The 20,624-nt window shown below is 42.0% G+C and overlaps 1 protein-coding gene across 2 annotated transcripts in view; it reads left to right on the top strand.

The window, feature by feature from the left end:
- The window catches only part of cpz (carboxypeptidase Z), a 21,884-nt gene extending 2,750 nt beyond the window's left edge, over positions 1 to 19,134 (top strand). For both annotated transcript variants that reach the window (XM_077604393.1, XM_077604392.1), the window contains 11 exons: positions 1,902 to 1,953; positions 4,659 to 4,981; positions 6,213 to 6,428; positions 8,765 to 9,000; positions 12,143 to 12,304; positions 12,501 to 12,659; positions 12,737 to 12,872; positions 18,035 to 18,174; positions 18,425 to 18,524; positions 18,599 to 18,744; positions 18,812 to 19,134. In XM_077604393.1, coding sequence (XP_077460519.1) covers positions 1,916 to 1,953; positions 4,659 to 4,981; positions 6,213 to 6,428; positions 8,765 to 9,000; positions 12,143 to 12,304; positions 12,501 to 12,659; positions 12,737 to 12,872; positions 18,035 to 18,174; positions 18,425 to 18,524; positions 18,599 to 18,744; positions 18,812 to 19,015 — 1,860 coding nt within the window. In that variant the 5' untranslated portion in view covers positions 1,902 to 1,915 and the 3' untranslated portion in view covers positions 19,016 to 19,134. The remainder of the gene's footprint in view (positions 1 to 1,901; positions 1,954 to 4,658; positions 4,982 to 6,212; positions 6,429 to 8,764; positions 9,001 to 12,142; positions 12,305 to 12,500; positions 12,660 to 12,736; positions 12,873 to 18,034; positions 18,175 to 18,424; positions 18,525 to 18,598; positions 18,745 to 18,811) is intronic.
- The last annotated feature ends 1,490 nt before the right edge of the window (positions 19,135 to 20,624 follow it).

Here is a 20,624-nt window from a genome sequence, read left to right as displayed (position 1 = left end):
AAAACAACACAAAAATAGATTAATTGGACAAAAACAAAGAAGAAAATTAACTCATAAAACAACCTGAAAAATAAATAAATTAAAAAAACAAAGAAGAAAAAAGTTACTTCAAAAATCAACCCTGAAAAATAAATTAATTTGAAAAACAAAGAAGAAAAAAAGTAATTCAAAAAGCAATCCCAGAAAATAGATTAAATTGAAAAATGAAGAAACAATGATTTAAAAAACCACCCCAAAAATAAATTAATTTGACAACGGAAGAAGAGAAAAAGTTATTTTAAATAACCACCCCAGAAAATTAATTAATTAATTTTGAATGGCAAAGAGGAAAATAAAAATAAAAAACCAATCCCCAAATAAATTAATTTGAAAAACGAGGAATAAAAAAAAATATTACAAAATCAACCCCAGAAAAAAAATAATTTTAACAACGAAGAAAAAAATACAAAAAACAATTCTAGAAAACAAATTACAGCAATACCGTGACATAGGAGTGCCTCGACATACGAGGAATTTGAGATACAAATAAAATTCCAAGCAAATATTTACCTTGAGATACAAGACAAATTTTGAGATCCGAGCATTCGAGACAGCCGTGAGAGGCTGCTTATGATTTCAGCCCACTGTCAAAGATCTCTACAAGGACTGGGCAGTGTTGCATTTTTTCCGTGTTTTTGTGCGTTAGTCAGTGCAGAATTAGGGAAACAATTGATCCAAAGCAAGCCGGTGCAATGAAGGGTAATGCGAAGAAAAGCCGTATGATGACAATCGATATTAAGCACGAAATAATCGAAAAACATGAGTAGTGTATGCCTGACTGAGCTGGCTCGCTAATACGTTTGGAGAAGCAGGAGGTTCTCGGAAATCCGTGGTGTAATACAGTAACCTCTTTCCCTTGGTTATTGCACAAGAAGGTATAAATTTAGTATAACGTAAGATTCAAACTTTTTCTTAAGTGTGAAATCTAATTTCATTTACAAGTTAAATTGAAAGTTTATGATACGTTACGAGCGCATCCGTCAAGTCTCTCTCTCTCTCTTCCATCCGCTAACTCCCTGCTGTATTGAATAATGTCAAATTTTATTATTAAACATCATAACCACTAGTTATTTGTTACTCATTTAGTAGATGGTGAATTCCAACCAATAAATTGTTTTTCCATTGTAATATCCAATTTTTTTTTTTTTTTTTCAGAGGGTGGGAACGAATTAATTTGTATTTAGTTCATTTCAATGGGAAATGCTGATTTGAGATACGAGCTCAGTCCCGGACTGCATTAAGCTCGTATCTCAAGGTATGACTGTAATTTAAAAAAAACGAAGAACAAAAAAATAAAAAAAACAACCCCAGAAAATAAATTAATTTGAAATATGGCCAGGGCTTTTTTTCTTTTCTTTTTAAGGTGAATGCAATAAGCTTCTGTAGTTTTCCAATGCCCCTCCATTAACCCATTTAAACCCACACTGTCCTCATTTGAGGACAGTATTTAATTATTTGCTTACTCGATATAAAGAACTTTCTCCATTATATGCAAATGTTCTGAAAACGTTCCAAAAATCTTTTTTTTTTAACTTGTCTTAAAGTGGAGTGCTAACATGCAGAGCATTTATGACTTTAACCATATTTGATCATATTGGGTTAAATAAATAAATAAATGCAAAATTTCAAGTCCCTCTTCTTAACTTTTAAGTATACAGCTAGTGTTTGGAAAAAAACTCCATATAATATGTGCAGACGTAAAAGAGAAAATGTTTAAAACATGACAAACATGATGTTAAATGTAACACAAGAAGGTTTTTTTTCTGAGCAGAATTTTAAAGTATTTTATTGTACAGTACAGTTGGACTGTCTAAAAAAGCAGACACAATCTGAATGATAACAAACATTTGTGTTCCCCACAGCTACCTGCACAGAGATGCATCTAGGCTACTGCAATGATGTAGGATACACTAGGTGGGTTTTAGACATAAGCGTGGCGTCTTGTGTGCAATAATTATGTTGCTTGATTATTCTCATTGGCTAAATAATGGCTTTCTGTTATATATCTCAATAGAAAAAATCACACCCTTTACTAGGGCAAGCTAATGGAAATTGATGGCTTAATTTCCTATAGCCACTAAGTAATTTGGACACAAGTCAGTCGCCACCTTTGTCTACTGTCTACCATTACTATTTTATCTCAATCTAACTATCAATGGAGGGTTTGGGCTGGATTAAAAATCTGAAAACAGACCAAGGCCAAGTCTGAATATTTAACAAACATAATATTCAATATTGGGTGGCCTGGTGGGTGAGTGGTTAGCACATCTACCTCACAGTTCTAAGACCGAGGGTTCAATGCCCGAGGGATTCTGAACTTCCTGTGTGGAGTTTGCATGTTCTGACCGGGCCTATGTGGGTTTTCTCTGGGTACTCCGGTTTCCTCCCACATCCCGAAAACATACATGATAGGCTGATTGAATACTCTATATTGCCCCCTGGCTATGAGTGTGAAAGTGAATGGTTGTCTGTTTTCTTGTGCCCTGCGCTTAGCTGGCAATCAATTGAGGCTGCTCCCCGCCCACTGCCCATAGTTGGGTGGGATAGGCTCCAGCGCCCCCGGTAACCCCTGTGAGGATAGGTTTTGCGGAAAATGAATGAATAACTTATTGGCCACAATAAAATGCTCCATCGATTTTGACTGGATTTCCAAATGGATTGCATGTCTATCATTGTGTGTTCCAATTATGGGGGAAACACCTTCCCAAGTCTCCCTAGGAAGGTCTATTCAGTGGTGCTGGAGAGGAACGTCCGTTGGGAAATTGAATCTCAGATTCAGGAGGAGCAGTGTGGTTTTTGTCCTGGCCATGGAACAGTAGATCAGCTCTATACCATCAGCAGGGTTCTTGGGGGGGTCATGGGAGTTTGCCCAACCATTCTACATGGGCTTTGTGAACTTGGAGAAGGCGTTCAACAGTGTTACCCGGGGATTCCTGTGGGGACTATGGGGTACCGGACCCTTTATACGTGGGGTCCTGTATGATCGGTAACAGAGTTTGGTCCGCGTAGCTAGCAGTACATTGAATTAGTCTCCAGTGAGGGTTGGACTCGGCCAATATCATGGATTCCGTTCATAACTTGTATAGACAGAATATTTAGACGCAGATGACATACCTGTCAACCTCGGCCAATTGCTCCCCTTATTAATGATTGCAACACCCCTTATTAAACGATAATAAAAAAACATACAACTGCAATGGGGCAGATATTTACTCACATAGGGCGCACTTAAAAGTCTAAAATTGTCTCCAAAGTGGACGGGGTTTCTAATCAGTATGCACTAAATTCAAGATTCTTTAGACGTCGCTGTATGACGCTGACAGCTTAACTGTCTGGGTACATTGGTTGCTGACACTCTATATTTATGTAGTGAAAAGGTGGATGTGTGAAAGGGGAATGCGCTTGCGCATATCATGATTAAAGCATGAAAATATTAGCAATCGACGATGACGTTTTCGTCTGAAACCAGTGAGAGAGACAATCCGGATTAGAGCCAAAATGGGTAAAACGAGATCGGATTTACAAAAAACGTACTTTATAAAATCCTGTATAAAAGTTGTTATATGGCGTACACAATTTGAAATGATCAAAAAAGTATAAAATATGGGGAAAAAGTTGACAGGTATGAGATCAGACATTGAGGGGGTCCAATTTGATGGCTTCAGTATTGCATCTCTGCTTTTTGCAGATGTTGTAGTTCGGCGTGTGTGGTCGATTGGTCGCCGGTCTTTTAGTCGCCGGCTTTTGGTCGCCGGTCTTTTGGTCGCCCGGACCGCGACAACGGGCGACCAAAAGACCGGCGACCAAAAGACCGACAACCAAAAGACCGGCGACAAATCAAGGTAAAACAACACGGTCTACGCATAAATAAAAGCCAACAATGGCCATGAGCAGTTTCACTGAGCCGACGTGTAAGTGTATAAGAGTTTGTATGTACATGCGTTGTCCCTTTAAGAAGCTACGTCCGTCAGGGTCTTAGCAAGTTCTCCAACAAAAAACAATAAAAGTCCGGGAAATTTGGAGCTTTTCTTTAGCCTAATAATTAATAGGGCATTAAGTATGACTAAATAGTAATTTGCAGTTTGTATTTAGGGAGTTTGAGCAACGATTTAAATGGTAATTATCACTTACCTTCCGGGCGACCAAAAGACCGGCGACCAAAAGATCGGCGGCCAAAAGACCGGCGACCAATTGACCGTGTACCGTAGTTCTGTTGGCTCTATCAGGCCGCAATTTTCAACTCTTGCCGGAATGATTCGCAACCGAGTGTGAAGCAATTTGAATGAGGATCAGCACCCCACTAATCCGAGACCATGGTCCTACGTCGGATGTAGGTGGGATGCAGTCACCGGGATAGGTCCTTCTCCAACTGGAGGAGTTCAAGTATCCTGGAGTCTTGTTCACGAATGAGGGAAGAATGCAGCGGGAGATCGACAGGTGGATCAGTGTGGCGTTTAAAGTGATGCAGACTCGGCATCATTTCGTCTACTGCCATGCCATATGATACTCAATATGCACTATTTGTCCTAAATACGTAGCACCCCTCCAACTAACTGATCAACAAACTGCAATCAAAACAGCATCTTGCAGTCATAAATTTCATTTTATTTGTTCTACAGTACTATATTTCCAAACATCCTTGGGCACCGGACCCGGAAGGATGCCGAATCGGGGGCAGAGTATCTCCTTTTGAGTGTCATTCATGGCCTGCTAAACGGAGAGTGCTCCCCTGACATTCGTCTTGTGGGCTGCTCGGTACTTGCATCGCCCTGCCGGGATGACAAGATGATTAAGCCTTGTCGCAGTACATGTGAGGCCTTGAAGAAGGACTGTTCCCATACATTCGAGGCCATTGATATGGCCTGGCCATACTTTCTGGACTGTGACCGCTTCTTTGCAAGTGACAGAGAAGGCTGCTATGACCCACTGGCAGTGATCAAAGGTGAATATACACATGCCTAAAAGTGTTGCTATCCCCCTGTTGATTAAATATGCACTGACGGTGGTCACAGAAATAACAAAAAGTAATGAATAACACAGTGGTACCTCTATTTACGAAATTAATTGGTTTCAGAAATTGTTTCGTAACTTGGATTTTTGTAAGTGTAGCATCATTTTACATTGAATTAGCATAATTTGCTCCACAATCTTTAATACTAGCAACTATGAACCCTTTAAAAATGATAAAAGTATACCAATTTTGTATGAAATATGGATGCAAATGTACATCGAGATTTTTGTATTAAATATAAAAAAAAGTTCATAAAAATGTCAATATTCATGCTGAAACTTGCAAGTGATAAACAAGGGATGAAAGGTGGCGGAAATCAGAGCTTCGCTTCTTTTTCGGCGCTCAATTGGGTGTCACTCAACGCTGAAGAAGAAGCGCTATTTCACTATATAAGAATGACGCGCTGAATAATATAAAAGGCAGAGAAGGACGACATCTTGCCTTCTCCTGTTTTGTTGCGAATGAATTAACCATCCCGGACATCACCTGTGGATAAAGACTACGCCGAGCCTATTCCATCTTTGTTTGGATTTTAAGTCGCCGTTGAAAAGGGCCCCCTGAGCGTTTTAATTTTAACTTGGTGAAAAAGTTTTTGTATCGGAATCTAAGTTCATTTAAGTTAAATTTAAAGTTTATGTTACGTTACGAGGGCATCCGTCAAGTGAGTCTCTCTCTCACACTCTCTTTCACTCTCTCCACTATCCACAAACTCCCCGTTGTATAAAATAATGGCGCATTTTATTATTAAACATCATAACCACTAGTTATTTGTTACTCTGTTAGTAGATGGTGATTTACAACCAATACCCAATGTTTTTCAATTGTAATATCCTTTTTTGGGTGTTTTTTTAAGAGGGTGGGAACAAATTAATTTGTATTTTGTTCATTTCTATGGGAAACGTTGATTTGAGATACGAATAAATCGACATACGAGCTCAGTCCCGGATGCAATAAGCTCGTATCTCAAGGTACCACTGTAGTATGGTACTAATAATATGGGTGATCCTACTTCACGTTTTTTCGATTATTGTGATCTATATTGGTCTACATTATCCGATTATTCGATTACTGTAAGCATTCTTCAATAGAGGTACTACTGTAACTCCAAAATTTCCAACAGTATTTTCAATTTAATCATCTGATTTTAATCCTACCACTTCAGCAAGAGAGGCTCAAGCAAGGTCTAGTCTCTCACCACAAGAACCTAGCACCATCATCCAGTTTACCCACACGAGTAACAGTCAACTGTACAGCTTACTGAAGAGAACAGCAGCCAAGTGTTCCCACATCTCTCAGGTTTACAGCATCGGCCGCAGCACTGAGGGTCGAGATTTACTAGTCATTGAATATAGCAACAATCCTGGACAGCATGAGCTATGTAAGTAAAACTGGTTTTTATTTGATTTTAATTTGAGATTGGCCATCTTTAACTGCATTAAATTCCCTTAAAGGAATTTAAATGGCAAATTTGAAGACTTGATAGTGTTTCTCTGAGGAACCTTTGAGTGCTTAGTTAAATGCCATTAGGGTATTGAGTAGAATTATGTAATCTACACGAGTTTTCATATTGTGGCCTTCCAGAAGCTCAACCTGCAACAGGTAATCTAAATGTGTTCTTTTCTAAAGCATTGGTTAAGTGGGACTGTGCACTGGTTAAGGTTAAACATTGTAATCCATTTAAAAGTGTCCCTCACCCACTTAAATTTAATTGACCAAGTCATTAACTATATTGCCCATTTGGTCCATTTGGGTGTTTTTTTGGCACATTGGTACACACAATCAATGTGCTGACTTTTTTTTTTTTGTGTTGACGGTGTACAAGCAAACGAAATTGCAGGAAAGCAGGAACAGCAAGACAGTACAGCATTAATTTGTAACTAGAGAATTCGTGTGGGACTTCTACCTAGGCAGCCAAATTCAAAGCATTGCCATATTTCTGAGCTCTGTGGTGATCCGTTATCAAATTATCTCAAAATTCGTCTTCTGACCTCTGTGACCTAACACCTCATTACCCCCAAATTTGACCACCTCTTCCATTTCATGTTACAAACATGCCCTGCAAGTTTGATATTAATCAGTTTATTAACTTCGAGCTCCCTTGAACACAAAACTACAGAGAAACATACATACATTCAGAAGAAAACACAACCTCAGCCTTCCGTAAATTTCACCTACTGGCAGAGGTAAAAAGTTAAAACCAGATAAATGGAAAACAAGATCAAAATTCTTCAAACAAACAAGAAATATCCAAAAGCCAAAATTCGAACTAAAGAGTCCAAACTGAATACGCACATATAAGGACATGGAAACGAGGCACAATTGGCTTAGACACATGGATTGGTGGACGAGTGGTTAGCGTGTCGGCCTCGCAGTTCTAGGGTCAAGGATCCTATCCTCACTGTGTGGAGTTTGCCTGTTCTCCCTGGGCTTTCCTGGGTTTTCTCTGGGTACTCTGGTTTCCTTCCACATCCCCAAAACATGCTTGGTAGGCTAGTTGAACACTCTAAACGACATCCCATTATGAGTGTGAGCGTGCATGGTTGTTCGTTTCCTTGTGCCCTGCGATTAACTTGCAACCAATTTAGGGTGTAGGCGGCCCTGCGACTTGAGTGGTTAGGGCGTCGGACTCACAGCTCTGAGGTCGTGGGTTCAAATCCAGGCCGGTCCACCTGTGTGGAGTTTGCATGTTCTCCCGAGCTTGCATGGATTTTCTCCTGGTACTCCGGTTTCCACCCACATTCCAAAATCATGCATAGTAGGCTGATTGGACACTCTAAATTGCCCCTAGGTATGAGTGGTTGTCTGTCTCCTCGTGCCCTGCGATCGGCTGGCCACTAATACAGGGTGTTGTCCCCCGTCTCTGGCCCGAAGTCAGCTGGGATAGGCTCCAGCACCCCCCGTGACTCATGTGAGGATAAAGCGGTTCAGAAAATGAATGAAAAATTTGCTAGAGGAAGATGACTGTTTGACACAGGTGCATGGCTGACGATAACAGTTGGAGGGAAATGTACAATAATCAGACAAGACAAACACGTCAGTAGAATGCAAAAGTATCTATTTTCACCAGTTCAGATCAAAACAACGCAAAAAAAATATCCAAAAGGTGTACAAACATGAAAATATTGACAATTAATTCATGTGACGCCAGAGTTCATTCATTCATTCATTTTCTGAAACGCTTTATCCTCATTAGGGTCGCGGGGGGTTCTGGACTCTATCCCAGCTGACTTCGGGCCAGAGGCGGGGGACGCCCTTAATCGGTGGCCAGCCGATCGCAGGGCACAAGGAGACTGAAAACCATGCACACTCACACCCATACCTAGGGGCAATTTAGGGTGTCCAATCAGCCTACCATTCATGTTTTTGGAATGTGGGAGGAAACCGGAGTACCCGGAGGAAACCCACGCAGACTCCGGGAGAACATGCAAACTCCACACAGGTGGACGTGACCTGTATTCGAACCCAGGACCCCAGAGCTGTGCGGCCGACACGGCTGTAGCTCAGTAAAACATAATACATACTTTTATATTTTGCCACAAAAAAGAGGCATTTGTTTTTTGTTAGTGATAGGTTACAAAAAAACTACTTGATGAAGTTGAGTATGCCAAATTGCAAAAGTTGACGTTTTCCATCACCTCTTGAGGTCATACTATGGTCATGTTTACAGAACGTGCTTGTTTTATCCAATATACACTTCTGATCTAAATACTTTAGTGGAGCCAGAGGTCAAGCTGATAGGCAACATGCACGGCAATGAGGTGCTGGGTCGTCAGCTGCTCATCTACCTGGCTCAGTACTTGTGCTCAGAGTATAACTTTGGAAACCAGCGGGTACAAACTCTCATCAACACCACCCGCATCCACATCCTGGTCTCTATGAACCCCGATGGCTACGAGCTTGCTGCAGCAGAGGTAGCGGAAAGCAATGACCCGGAGCACATCAACCTGGAAGTAAATATTGTTAACAGTAGAAAAAAGACAAAATACCATTATCCACTATCAGTCATTTCTGCTTTGTCTTTCTGGAGGAGGGCTGAAGGCAACAAGTACTGATCATTGAGCTGATTTGTTTTGGGGAAATTAATAGAAAATAATGATGATTAAAAAAAATAGGTCTGCTGGTTAAGAATGATAAACAGTGATTGAACAACAATGTTTCCCAATATGATTCACGCCAATTGGCTGGCAACCAATTCAGGGTGGCCCCTGCCTGGTCCCAATAGTTGGCTGCAATCATTTCTGGAACCCCCTTGACCCATCTGAGGATTGATGTTATGAGAAGTAATTATCACATAGGCTTGACGTGAGCATGACATCCAGATTGTTATTCACTATCGATTTCTGTACACTAGGGTGGGATGCGTTTGTAGATAAACATAGTCACTTTTCTAGCGATATTTATCACCCAGTTTTGGCCTCAACATGTTGGCAGGTTCAAAGGCTCTTACATATACTTACTTACCTTACCCCTTCAGTGATAGTTGCTGCGGAATTTTACTTGCCCTTGACATAACGAGTGGCTTGAATAGAACATCTATATATTTTCTAAAAGCCAGTTAGTATTAGACATTTTTGTTTTTCATCTGACAACCACCATGCACTATTGTCTGCTGATGTTTTATTACAATGGCATCATAGGAAGGCAGACTAAATTGAGTAACATTTAATGGCATCTCAACTGAAAATAGTAGAACAAATAAAAATAAAGTGGTACCTCTACTACATACAAAATGAATTCATTTTAAAGGTAGTTTTGTAACTTGGAATTTTCGTAAGTAGAGACATATTTTACAGTGTATAACATCATTTGTTTCACGATCTTTAATACTATCCTCTAAACTCATATTTAAAAAAATATACCAACTTTGTGTGAAATATGTATCCGAATGCATGTAAGTATGCAAAAAATTATGAAAAATAATGTATTAAGCCATTAAAATGATTATGATTACGTTACGTTAAATTTTTAAATGGGGTGCAATTGCGAGTGGCAGCTAAGTAAACATTCGTACATGCGCACATAAACACACAAATTAACAACTCAAAATTATGTTACGCACACTCATAAAAACTCGGGAAACAACTCCATGACGATTGGGTGTCGAAGGCACACAAATCATTGGCTGCTACTCTGACTGGGACCGCTCTCGTATTTGCTTAGAACGCCCTGTTTTCGGGTCGGTCTGGCGCCGTTCTCCCCTTGCCGGACACGGTGGCCACTACACCCCTCGGCCGGCTCTAATGTCCGCCTACAGAGTGTGCTAACTTAGGTTCTGGCATCTTGGGGACGCAGATTCCTTCTAGACAGCAAGCGGGTGGAAAAGTAACTCCAAAATGACAGATTTAAAAAAGGATATGGGAAGTTATTTTGTATTTCAGATACACGTACTTTCAAGTTCAAAATAATTTATCTGCTTTTAACCACTTCCTTTTAACTGGTCATACCATTTCATTAAATTAACCATGAATTACTATTATATACAGTATTGCCTATTGTTATGGCTGGAGTTCAGTCCAGGCTGTACTCCTCCTCCTGTTCAACATCGGATGGCCTAAGGCTCCAGTTTACCGTTTTCCAGCAAACAAGTATTTCATGAATTAAGTGATGACTATTTCTGGTGCAGTTTTTGCACACTTGAAGATAGGAATTCCAGTTGGTGGCTTAAATGGCACACTCCAAGTTGCAGGATCAACAAGACAGAAATTTTAAGAAACATCCTCAACACATAAATATGGAAATGCAAACCCAATCAAATTGTAGTGCACCAGGCTGCACCTTTGTAAGTAATGCCATTTGACCAGGAAAAAAAATCAGTGACTCAGGCCAGTACTCATGCCTTTTTCCTCTATCTGTTCTGGTCAGGTTCTCCCACTACCGGATTGAGCATTCATTTGTAATGATAGATTAAAGCAAAATTGACACCAGGCAAAACATAAGGTTGGGAGAACTCGAAACCCTTAAATTTTTCACTAACCAATCAGCGACTCACCATTTAATTCACTCTTTAATCATTTTAATGCTCCTTCATCTTCTGTAATGCATTTTTGAACTCACAACCACTAAACACATTCATCATCAGAAATGTCCACAATCACATCAATACGCTATATAACAATACTAGCAAAAGGTCACAAATGGTTAAATTGAAGAACTAATGGAAGAACCTTGCTTCTCTGTGTTTCTCATCTGCCTATTCTGAATGCAAAGGACTGATCACATCCTCAATTGTCAATCATTAGCATTTGATATAAGACTCTCTTGTCAGATACATGGCCTTGTCTTCATGTTAACAAAGGAACTAACAGAGATGGCTCTGATTTTCCGGTACTCGGACGTTTGGTCGCCGGACGTTTGGTCGCCCGGACGTTTGGTCACCCGGACGTTTCGTCGCCCGGACGTTTGGTCGCCGGACGTTTGACAACATGACAGAGAGTTTATTGTTGAAACCAGCTCTCAAAATTATATTCATGAGAGAGAGAGAGTTTAATATCTAAATATCTACTGTTGAAACCAGCTCTCAAAATTATATTCATGAGAGAGAGAGAGTTTAATATCTAAATATCTACTGTTGAAACCAGCTCTCAAAATTATATTCACCCGGGCGACCAAACGTTCGGCGACCAAACGTCCGGCGACCAAACGTCCGGCGACCAAACGTCCGGTCACGGATTTTCCGGACTAAAATCCAAATTGTTTCTCACCATACACCAGCGGTCCCCAACCTTTTTCTCACCGTGCACCAGTAAAGCTCTTTCTATTTTCTGGTGGACTGGCTAATGGGGAGGGCGACAGCTTATGACAAAATTGTGTGGGAGTGGGGTCAGTCGAACGACGTACACGTATAATAGCAATTATTTATTATTATTATAACATCTTTTCTCATTTCAAGTAGGAGGGCGAGATTGAAAACATTAATATTTATTACTCTGCCAGACCTGCACTAGGTGGCTCGCGGACCGGTGGTTGGGGACCGCTGCCATACATAAACTTTCTATGATGCCTCGTCCATCTAACAATTACAGATCAACATCATCAATATCATTTATCCCTTGATTTTTAACTCTGCCAGTTATTTGAAAACAAATATTTCAGGGCCACTTATTGAACGGTTGGACAGTAGGCCGTACAAACGCCCAGAACATCGACCTGAACCGCAACTTTCCTGACCTCACAACTGTCCTCTACCGAAACCGTCGCAGCATGCACTATCGTACTGACCACATCCCGATTCCTGATGGCTATTGGTTTGGAAAGGTGAGATGAAATTACAACAGGTTTACTGATCATTGAAATCAATCCAACAAATGTTATATTCTATCCCATTATCTACGTATGTATGTGTGTGTGTGTGTGTGTGTGTGTGTGTGTGTATCAGCGGATGTGAAGTCTTAAATTGTCATGTCAACAACTACTACCACTAACACTCAGAAAAGTACATGTTGTACTACAGGTGGCACCAGAGACCTTTGCAGTAATGAAATGGAGCAGGTCAATTCCCTTTGTTCAGTCCGCCAGTCTCCATGGAGGTGAGCTGGTAGTCTCCTATCCCTTTGACTTCTCCAGACACCCACAGGAGGAGAAGATGTTCTCACCCACTCCGGATGAACGGGTAATAACTTAGAGGAAGGATGATACTGATCATGATAAATACTGATGTAGTTCTCTCATTGAATTTTCCACCTGCAGGTATTTAAGCAACTGGCTCGTACCTATGCAGATGCTCATGCCACGATGTCAAACATGGACACAGACAGGTGTGGAGCAAACTTTTACCGAACCAAGGGAATCATCAATGGCGCATTGTGGTACAGTTTTCCTGGAGGTGAGGGAAAAAAAATCTTCAGCATGTACCTGGCTTGTTTACAGTCCTGGCCAAAGGTTTTGAGAATGAAACAAAAGTTACATTTAAAAAAAGTCTGTTGCTTCAGGGGTTTTATGTGTTTTCTAGATGTTTCTATGGTATGATGACATACAATTAGAACCATTTCACAAGTATCAAAAGCTTTTATTGATAATTATACATGCAATCAGTAAATCTTTTTCAAGACCTCTGCAATTCTCCCTAGCATGCTGTCGATCAACTTCTGAACCAAATCCTGACTGATGGTCGCCCAAATTCAAGAGATTACTTCATTTATTCATCTTCCGTGCCGCGTATCCTCGTAATGGTTGCAGGAGGCTGCGGGAGACTATCCCAGCTGACTTCGGGCGAAAGGCAGACTACATATTAGACTGGTTGCAGTCAGTCATAGGGCTCACAGAAAGACAGACAACCATTCGCACTCACTATCATACCCCCAGCAGCGGGAATCGAGCTCGCGCCTGCCCCCACCGAAGTCAGGCGAGTGAACCCCTACACCAGGGGTCTCGAACTCAATTTACCTGGGGGCCGCTAGAGGCCGAGTCTGGGTGAGACTGGGCCGCATCAGGATTTCCACAAGAAAAGCACTGATAAAACATTCCAACGTTATCAAATATCTTTATTTTTTAACAAAAAATAATGAATTAAATAAATTAACTTAAAGATGAATAAAAAATAAATCAATCAGTAATACAAAACCAAATAATACTAATGAGCATACAGTAGATATACACTGGCTGGCTAAGTAGAGAAAATGAATTATTTTTATTCCGTTTCAAATGTCTGTATTAACAGCTCTTTAACCTTTAACTTTCTGAACTTGAATGGAACATTGAACATGAAATATTCTGAACACGGCTTCTCTTGCCTACTCCTTGCTGCTAGAGACCTGGCAGCGCTTCTTCTCACATAGTCACATTTGGCTTGAGGGAGGAAGCAGTGGAGACCCTCAGTAGAGCTTGAAGATGCTCATCAGTAAGTCTGGACCTGTACTTGGACTTATTGAAGTTCAAGGTGGAGAAGAGCTTCTCACACAAGTATGTGCTCCCAAAAAGGCACATGGTCCGCTTGAACCTTCGGGAAAGTTCAGGGAAGCTGGGGGTCAACTCTCTCAAAAATTGCCCAAGCTTGTCTGCTTCTCCACTCACTTCCCTGAACTTGGCTTTGAGTGCAGAGTTGCACTGCAGGTCAATGAGCTCCATTTGAAGCTCAGGAGGGGCATCTTGCACATCAAAGGAGAAGGGGTCCGCAAAAATTTGAAATGTGGCTTTGTGTGTCTTGAAGTCTGCAAATCTGTGATCAAATTCCTCCTGTAGCTTCGAAATGGCCTCAACATACTTCTCACCACTGAATGGTGTGCCTGCATCCACAAGAGCCTTGCATGCTGGGAAATGGCAAAGGTTTGTCTGAGAGAGCTGGGCTTTCCATAACACAAGTTTAGTGCAGAATGCTCTCACGTTGTCATAGGCAGCACTGACAAGTTGCCCCTGGCCTTGTAGCTTCTTGTTCAGTACATTAAGCTCATGTGTGATATCAACAAGAAAAGCCAAGTCCATGAGCCATTTGGGATCACTTAGCACAGGATCAATCAACTCACAAACGGCGTAGCTAGCTTTGACTGCTGCATTACTGTCTTTGGTAGCCTTCTTGAAGAAATCCTGTTGCCTCAGAAGACGTGTTTTAAGACTGGCAACCTGGTTGGCTCTCTCATCTCCCTGGTATTTTTCGTACTCCTCAGCATGTCTCGTAGTACAATTACGTTTCAAATTGTATTCCATGTGCACCGCAACTTATTCAGTGTAAATGGGACACGTCGGGGTGCCCCTGTGTTCAACAAAGAAATATTGCACTCCCCACTTTTCTTGAAACTGTCTGTGCTCATCACCGACCTTTCTCTTCACGGCAGGCTTTGAAAGAGACATCTCTGGGGCTCTGTAATATGTTTTTCCACTTGGAATGAGTCTCGGGTTGATCTTTCACATTCAGTCGTGCGGGTTTGTGGCGCATGTGCACTTTCGCTCTCCGTTTCAATCGCGGAGATGGCTACGGACACTGACACAGGCTGGATCACGGATCATAGCGCCTCATTCAGTTCTATGCTGAGAGCAGCGGAGGAGTGTGCGCGCCGAGCGGAGTGATCGGCCTCACGGCTTCTCCTCCGCCCAGCTGATTGGAGGAATGAATGAGTGAGTGAGCGAGGCACTGGACAGCCCGGCCGATGTCCCGCCCTCCAGAGCCGTATACCTCACCGTGATTGGTTCATTCAGCTCCGAACCAAAGTTCCCTCTAATTTTTTGTTGGTCTGAGCAGAAAGACAACCTCCCTGAGCGCACTGAGTACCAGTGTGAGCGACATCATCGGTACTCGGATGATTCGCCTAAAGACGTTTCGCCGACGGACGTTTGACAGACGGGCAGGTCGCCGAATGGACCTTCCACCGAACGTTCATTCGGCCGAACGGAGGTTTCGCCGAAATGGGATTCGAACGCTCGCCCCGCCGGATCGTGTGTGTACAAGTTTTTCAACCTCGGCCCGCGGGCCATATACGGCCCGTTAGGATCTTTAATCCGGCCCGCCGCCGGTGTTGTCCAAATTATAGTAAAAATCAATGTTCGTCTACCATCAATGGCAGCCCGGGAATAAGCACTCTTGGGCGGGCATGGCAGTCCGGGAATAAGCACTCTTGGGCAGGCAGATGTAGCAGAACCGAGCCGTAAAATGACAGCAATCGGGTCAAATCCATCCTAAAACAGCATTTAATGATTAAATACAAATACTGGATGATATCGCGATGGAGGCAAAAAAACGTCTATAGACGTCAAAATGCTCTCAAATTCGGTCAAATCCAGCTGAAAACAGCGTTTAATGATTAAATACAAATACTAGTATTTGTATTTAATCATTAAACTAACAAATACTAGTACGACCTGTCCGTCTGTCAAACGTCCGTCGGCGAAACGTCTTTAGGCGAATCATCCGGTCACGACATCATCATTGCTCGCTATGGGCACACCAGTATCACACCTGCCACAAGCAGGTGCATGTCAATGTTCCCTCTAATTTTTCATGTAAAACATGCTGTAAAACACGAAAAACATGAGTGGACAGAGCTACTGCCACTGGCTGCCACTTAAACGGCGCCATCATGGGGAAAGGGGTAAAAAAAAAAATTAAAAAAAAAAAAAAAAAAATCGATTTTTTTTTTTACTGCGCGCCATATGATTGTTACTGCGCAGAGAAGACGAGAGTAGTGCGCAATTGCGCACATGCGCAGCTTAGAGGGAACATTGCTCCGAACACAAGTGTCATTCATATCAATTTTGCGGGCCCACGAACATTAATATTTCATATTAAGACGGGGGCCGCAAATTATCGTCCCGAGGGGCGCAGTTGGCCCGCGGGCCGCAAGTTTGAGACCCCTGCCCTACACCATGTGGTGTCTCTTGAGGGATTACTGTTTATGTAAATTCTGTAATTCATTCCCAAGTCCTCAAAAAAAGCCAACTAAACCCTTTACAAATGGTCAAAGTGTCCCACTTGTTCATGAAAGACACGAGAAACATGATTTTGAAATGATTTTTTAATATATGAAAATGAATTACAAGCATGCAAAAACATTTTCTATTCATGCAGGAGTGTAAAGAGGAAGCTAACATTAGCACAGAAACACATGCACATAAACACACATCTAAACAACTTCAAATTCATTCATTCATTCATCTTCTGTACCGCGCATCCACGTAAGGGTTACGGGGGTTTGCCGGAGCCTATCCCAGCTGACTTTGGGCGAATGGCAGTGTAGTACACTTTACACCAGTCACCAGCCAGTCGTAGGGAACACAGATATACAAACGACCATCCTGATCCAGTGTTCCACAGCCAGGACGGAACCCACACTGCTCCTCCTTAATCCGAGATTCGACCTCCCGGCGGACCCTCCTCTCCAGTACCCCAGAATAGACCTTCCTGGGGAGGCTGAGGATTGTGATTCCCCGATAATTGTAACACACCCTCTGGTCCCCCTTTTTAAAAAGGGGAACCACCACTCCGGCCTGCCAATCCAGATGCACAGCCCCAAAACATCAGAAGCCTTTCGAAACTCTGGGCGAATCTCATCCATCCCCGGGGCTTTGCCACCGAGGAGCTTTTAACCACCTCGGTGACTTAAACCCCAGAGATAAGAGTCCGACCCAGAGTCCCCCGGCTCTGCTTCCTCATGGGAAGGCGTGTCGGTGGAGTTGAGTAGGTCTTCAAAGTATTCGGTCCACCGATTCACAACGTCCCGAGTTGAGGTCAGCATCGCCCCATCCCCACTGTACACTGTGTTGATGGTCAAATGGTGGACCAAAATTTCATTGACACCACCTGGAAGTAGTTCTCCATGGCCTTACCGAACTCCGCCCATGCCCAGGTTTTTGCCTCGGAGACTACCAGATCCGTGTGCCGCCTGGCCACCCGGTACCCGTAAGCTGCCTCTGGAGTCCCATGGGCAAAAAGGCCCGATAGGACTATTTTTTCAGCCTGACGGCATCCCTTACCGCCGATGTCCACCAGCGGGTTCTGTGATTTCGCCGCCACGACAAGCACTGACCACTTCGTGGCCTCAGCTCCGGTCTGCCGCCTCAGCAATAGAAGCGCGGAACATGGTTCACTCGGACTCAATGTCCCCCGCCTCTCCTCAGACATGAAAGAAACTCTGTCAGAGGTGGGAAATGAAACTCCTTCTGACAGGGGACTCCACCAGGTGTTCCCAGCAGACCCTCATGAAACGTTTGGGTCTCCCGGGCCGCCACTTTCTTATCTTCTGTTTTACCTCGATGGAGAACAGGGCCTGCTTATTCACTTCATTCGCACCAAAATTTTTAAATAAAGAACTTTGTGATGACAAACGGTGGTTAAAAGGGAGTTGTTGTTGTGAGGCTCCAATGTGAAGCCAGCTGAGTGTCAAGCAGGACAAAGGACAATTTCAAAACAAAATAACAGATATAGGAAATGTGCTTACGTTTTGGGGATTTTGTAACTTGGATCTTGTTTTCATGTATTGGAATGGTCATTTGCATATCAAAGTGTTTGTATTTAGAGGCATTCGAAAGTCGAGGTACCACTGTATTTATCTTTTGCAGGTATGTCAGACTTTAACTACCTGCACACTAATTGTTTGGAGATCACGGTAGAGCTTGGCTGTGACAAATACCCCCCAGAGGTTGAGCTTTATCCTGAATGGAAGAGGAACAAGGAAGCTTTGTTCAGTTTTCTTGAGTCCGTAAGTATGGCTATCTGAATGTTTTCTTAACTTGGCAAACATGACTCCATAATTCATGTGGACCACTCCAGAAATGGACTACATAAAAAATGAATTAAGAGCTATCTAAAGAAGGGCCATTAGTAGTAGTTCACTTAGCTAACATTCATGAAGATGCTAAGTCAGCTGGGATAGATTCTTTTCCCTGTGCATGTAGAGTAACAGGAAATAGAAGTCAGAGCTTCATTTTTCTACCGGACTGCTTATGTAGGTCCATCGTGGCATTAAAGGTGTTGTCAAGGATGTTGATGGCAACGGGATCAAAGATGCCACCATCTCTGTCAGGGGAATTCGTAAAGATGTCACAACAGGTAAAATAAATCTGAAACATCTCCATCTTATTCCTGAGTGACTGTCAATCTGAAAACAACACTATTACTCTCAGATAAGGGTGGAGACTACTGGCGTTTGCTGACCTCTGGTACTCACATCGTGACAGCAACTGCTAAGGGTTACTCCCGGGTCAGTAAACGAGTCCATCTGCCTCACAACCTCAACAAGGCTGGACGTGTGGACTTTGTTTTGAAGAAGGTTTGTCAACTGCTCTGCTACATCGGGTTCATCACAAGTATCAGTGCCCTTTCCATCTTGTACGCAGGTTCCCCAGCAACCTGATATTGATGACCACTTCTTCCCCACGATAGACACATGGGATCGATTTGACCCTTACAATCAGTTTGAACGCTACAGTGAGCCAGATGTTGAGGGAGGGATCGAGCGGCAGGAAAAACCCTGGTGGTGGTCCTACTTCTCCCAACCTGGCATCACACCTCCAAACTGGCTGCTGCGAAATATGAATTAATGCAAAGCCAATGCAGGTCCCATTGTACCACTGTAAAATGCTCTTTTGATGTGTTTTTTTGGAGCAGCTGAGATGTATTAGCCTTGACCCCCCCCCCCCCCCCCCACACACACACACACACAAATTTAAAGCTTGAAGGGACTTGACAAAATGATTTTCTATCACATGTAGTTCTAGCGAGTATTTGAAGGTGATGACATCCAAAAATAATGACACGCACTATTGTGATGACAGACTGCTTCTAATTCACAAGTAAAGGAAGTTGCATAAAATGTGTTCATTTTGTTATTATTGTCTCATGGCAATTTCTTATGTTTCGTATGCATTTTGTACATTAATCAAGTCACAAAAGCCTGATGGTGTAACGTATTTTTTCCCTCTTAATGCTGAGCACTTGGATTTAGTGATGTTTATGTTATGCCACTTTCCTTGCCTTGCTTCTTTTTATATAAAAAAGAAAGACATTGAAATACATAGTGTATTTCTATGTTTTTCTTTTTATAGTGAATATGTATAAAAGTAATTATTAAACCCGTTCACGTATAAAGCTGCTATTTTTGTTTTTGTGACATCACGTGACGTTCGACTGGTCGCCAAAGGGTCACCACAGCGCAGCATCACATTATGTATTATTACATTTGACCGACAGAGGGCACCAGTATACACGTAAAAAAGACAACCTCTACCCCATACCGTGCGTGCTGAGCATGTCCTCACAAGTACTTGCTTTGATTTTTCAAAATTTTCATTCATTCATTTTTAGTACCACTTATCCTCACAGGGTTCTTGGGGGTGTTGGAGCATATCCCAGCAAACTATGGGCAGGACACAGTGTACACTCTGAACTGGTTGCTAGTAAATGGCAGCACACATGTAGACTAATAACCATTCACACCCACAATTACACTAATGTGGAATATGGATTGTCCATCAGCCTACCATGCATGATTTGAGGATATGGGAGGAAACTGGGATATCCTCCTGAGTAAACCCACACAGGCACGGAAAAATTCCGGATTCCGGAGCACCGTCAATGGAGAAACGGCAGGCAGCCTGGCTGTATTGTAAATGTATTTATGTAGTATATCATAACTGTCTGGTTGGGCTGTACCTGGAATGCATCTCGTTGTACAAAGTACAATATACAAATTATGTATATGTATTTATAACCAATGACAATAAATCTTACAATTACAATCACAATACGTATACAAACTCCGTTCAGATTGAACCTTTGACCTCAGAACTATGAGTATGCATTTGAGTTAATTATCATTTATACACATTGTAATAAGTGAATTTAGCATAGCTATACAAACACACAATAAAATGTTATTTAAAAAGCGAGTGAATTGTGGAAAAAAACGTTTTTCTTTAAATTATCCTTTTGTTACTTTGTATTCTATTAGGACGCAATGTGTACTAGGCAGAAAGTCACATATGTTTTGGTAACCAGTTGAGCAAAACAAAATAGAACCAAAACCCCATTAGTAATGCAGAGGAATAGCATTTAAACAATAGGAAAAACGTTTCCATATTGTAGGAACAGTGTTTTACACTCAAGCATACTTTGATGTGTTTGTTTGATTCTTTTCTACTAGTTAGACAA

Source organism: Stigmatopora argus, chromosome 7 (assembly GCF_051989625.1).
Source record: "Stigmatopora argus isolate UIUO_Sarg chromosome 7, RoL_Sarg_1.0, whole genome shotgun sequence".
Lineage (NCBI taxonomy): Eukaryota > Metazoa > Chordata > Actinopteri > Syngnathiformes > Syngnathidae > Stigmatopora > Stigmatopora argus.
Note: the sequence above shows the minus strand (reverse complement) of the source record. Positions and strands in the feature narration are given on the sequence as shown.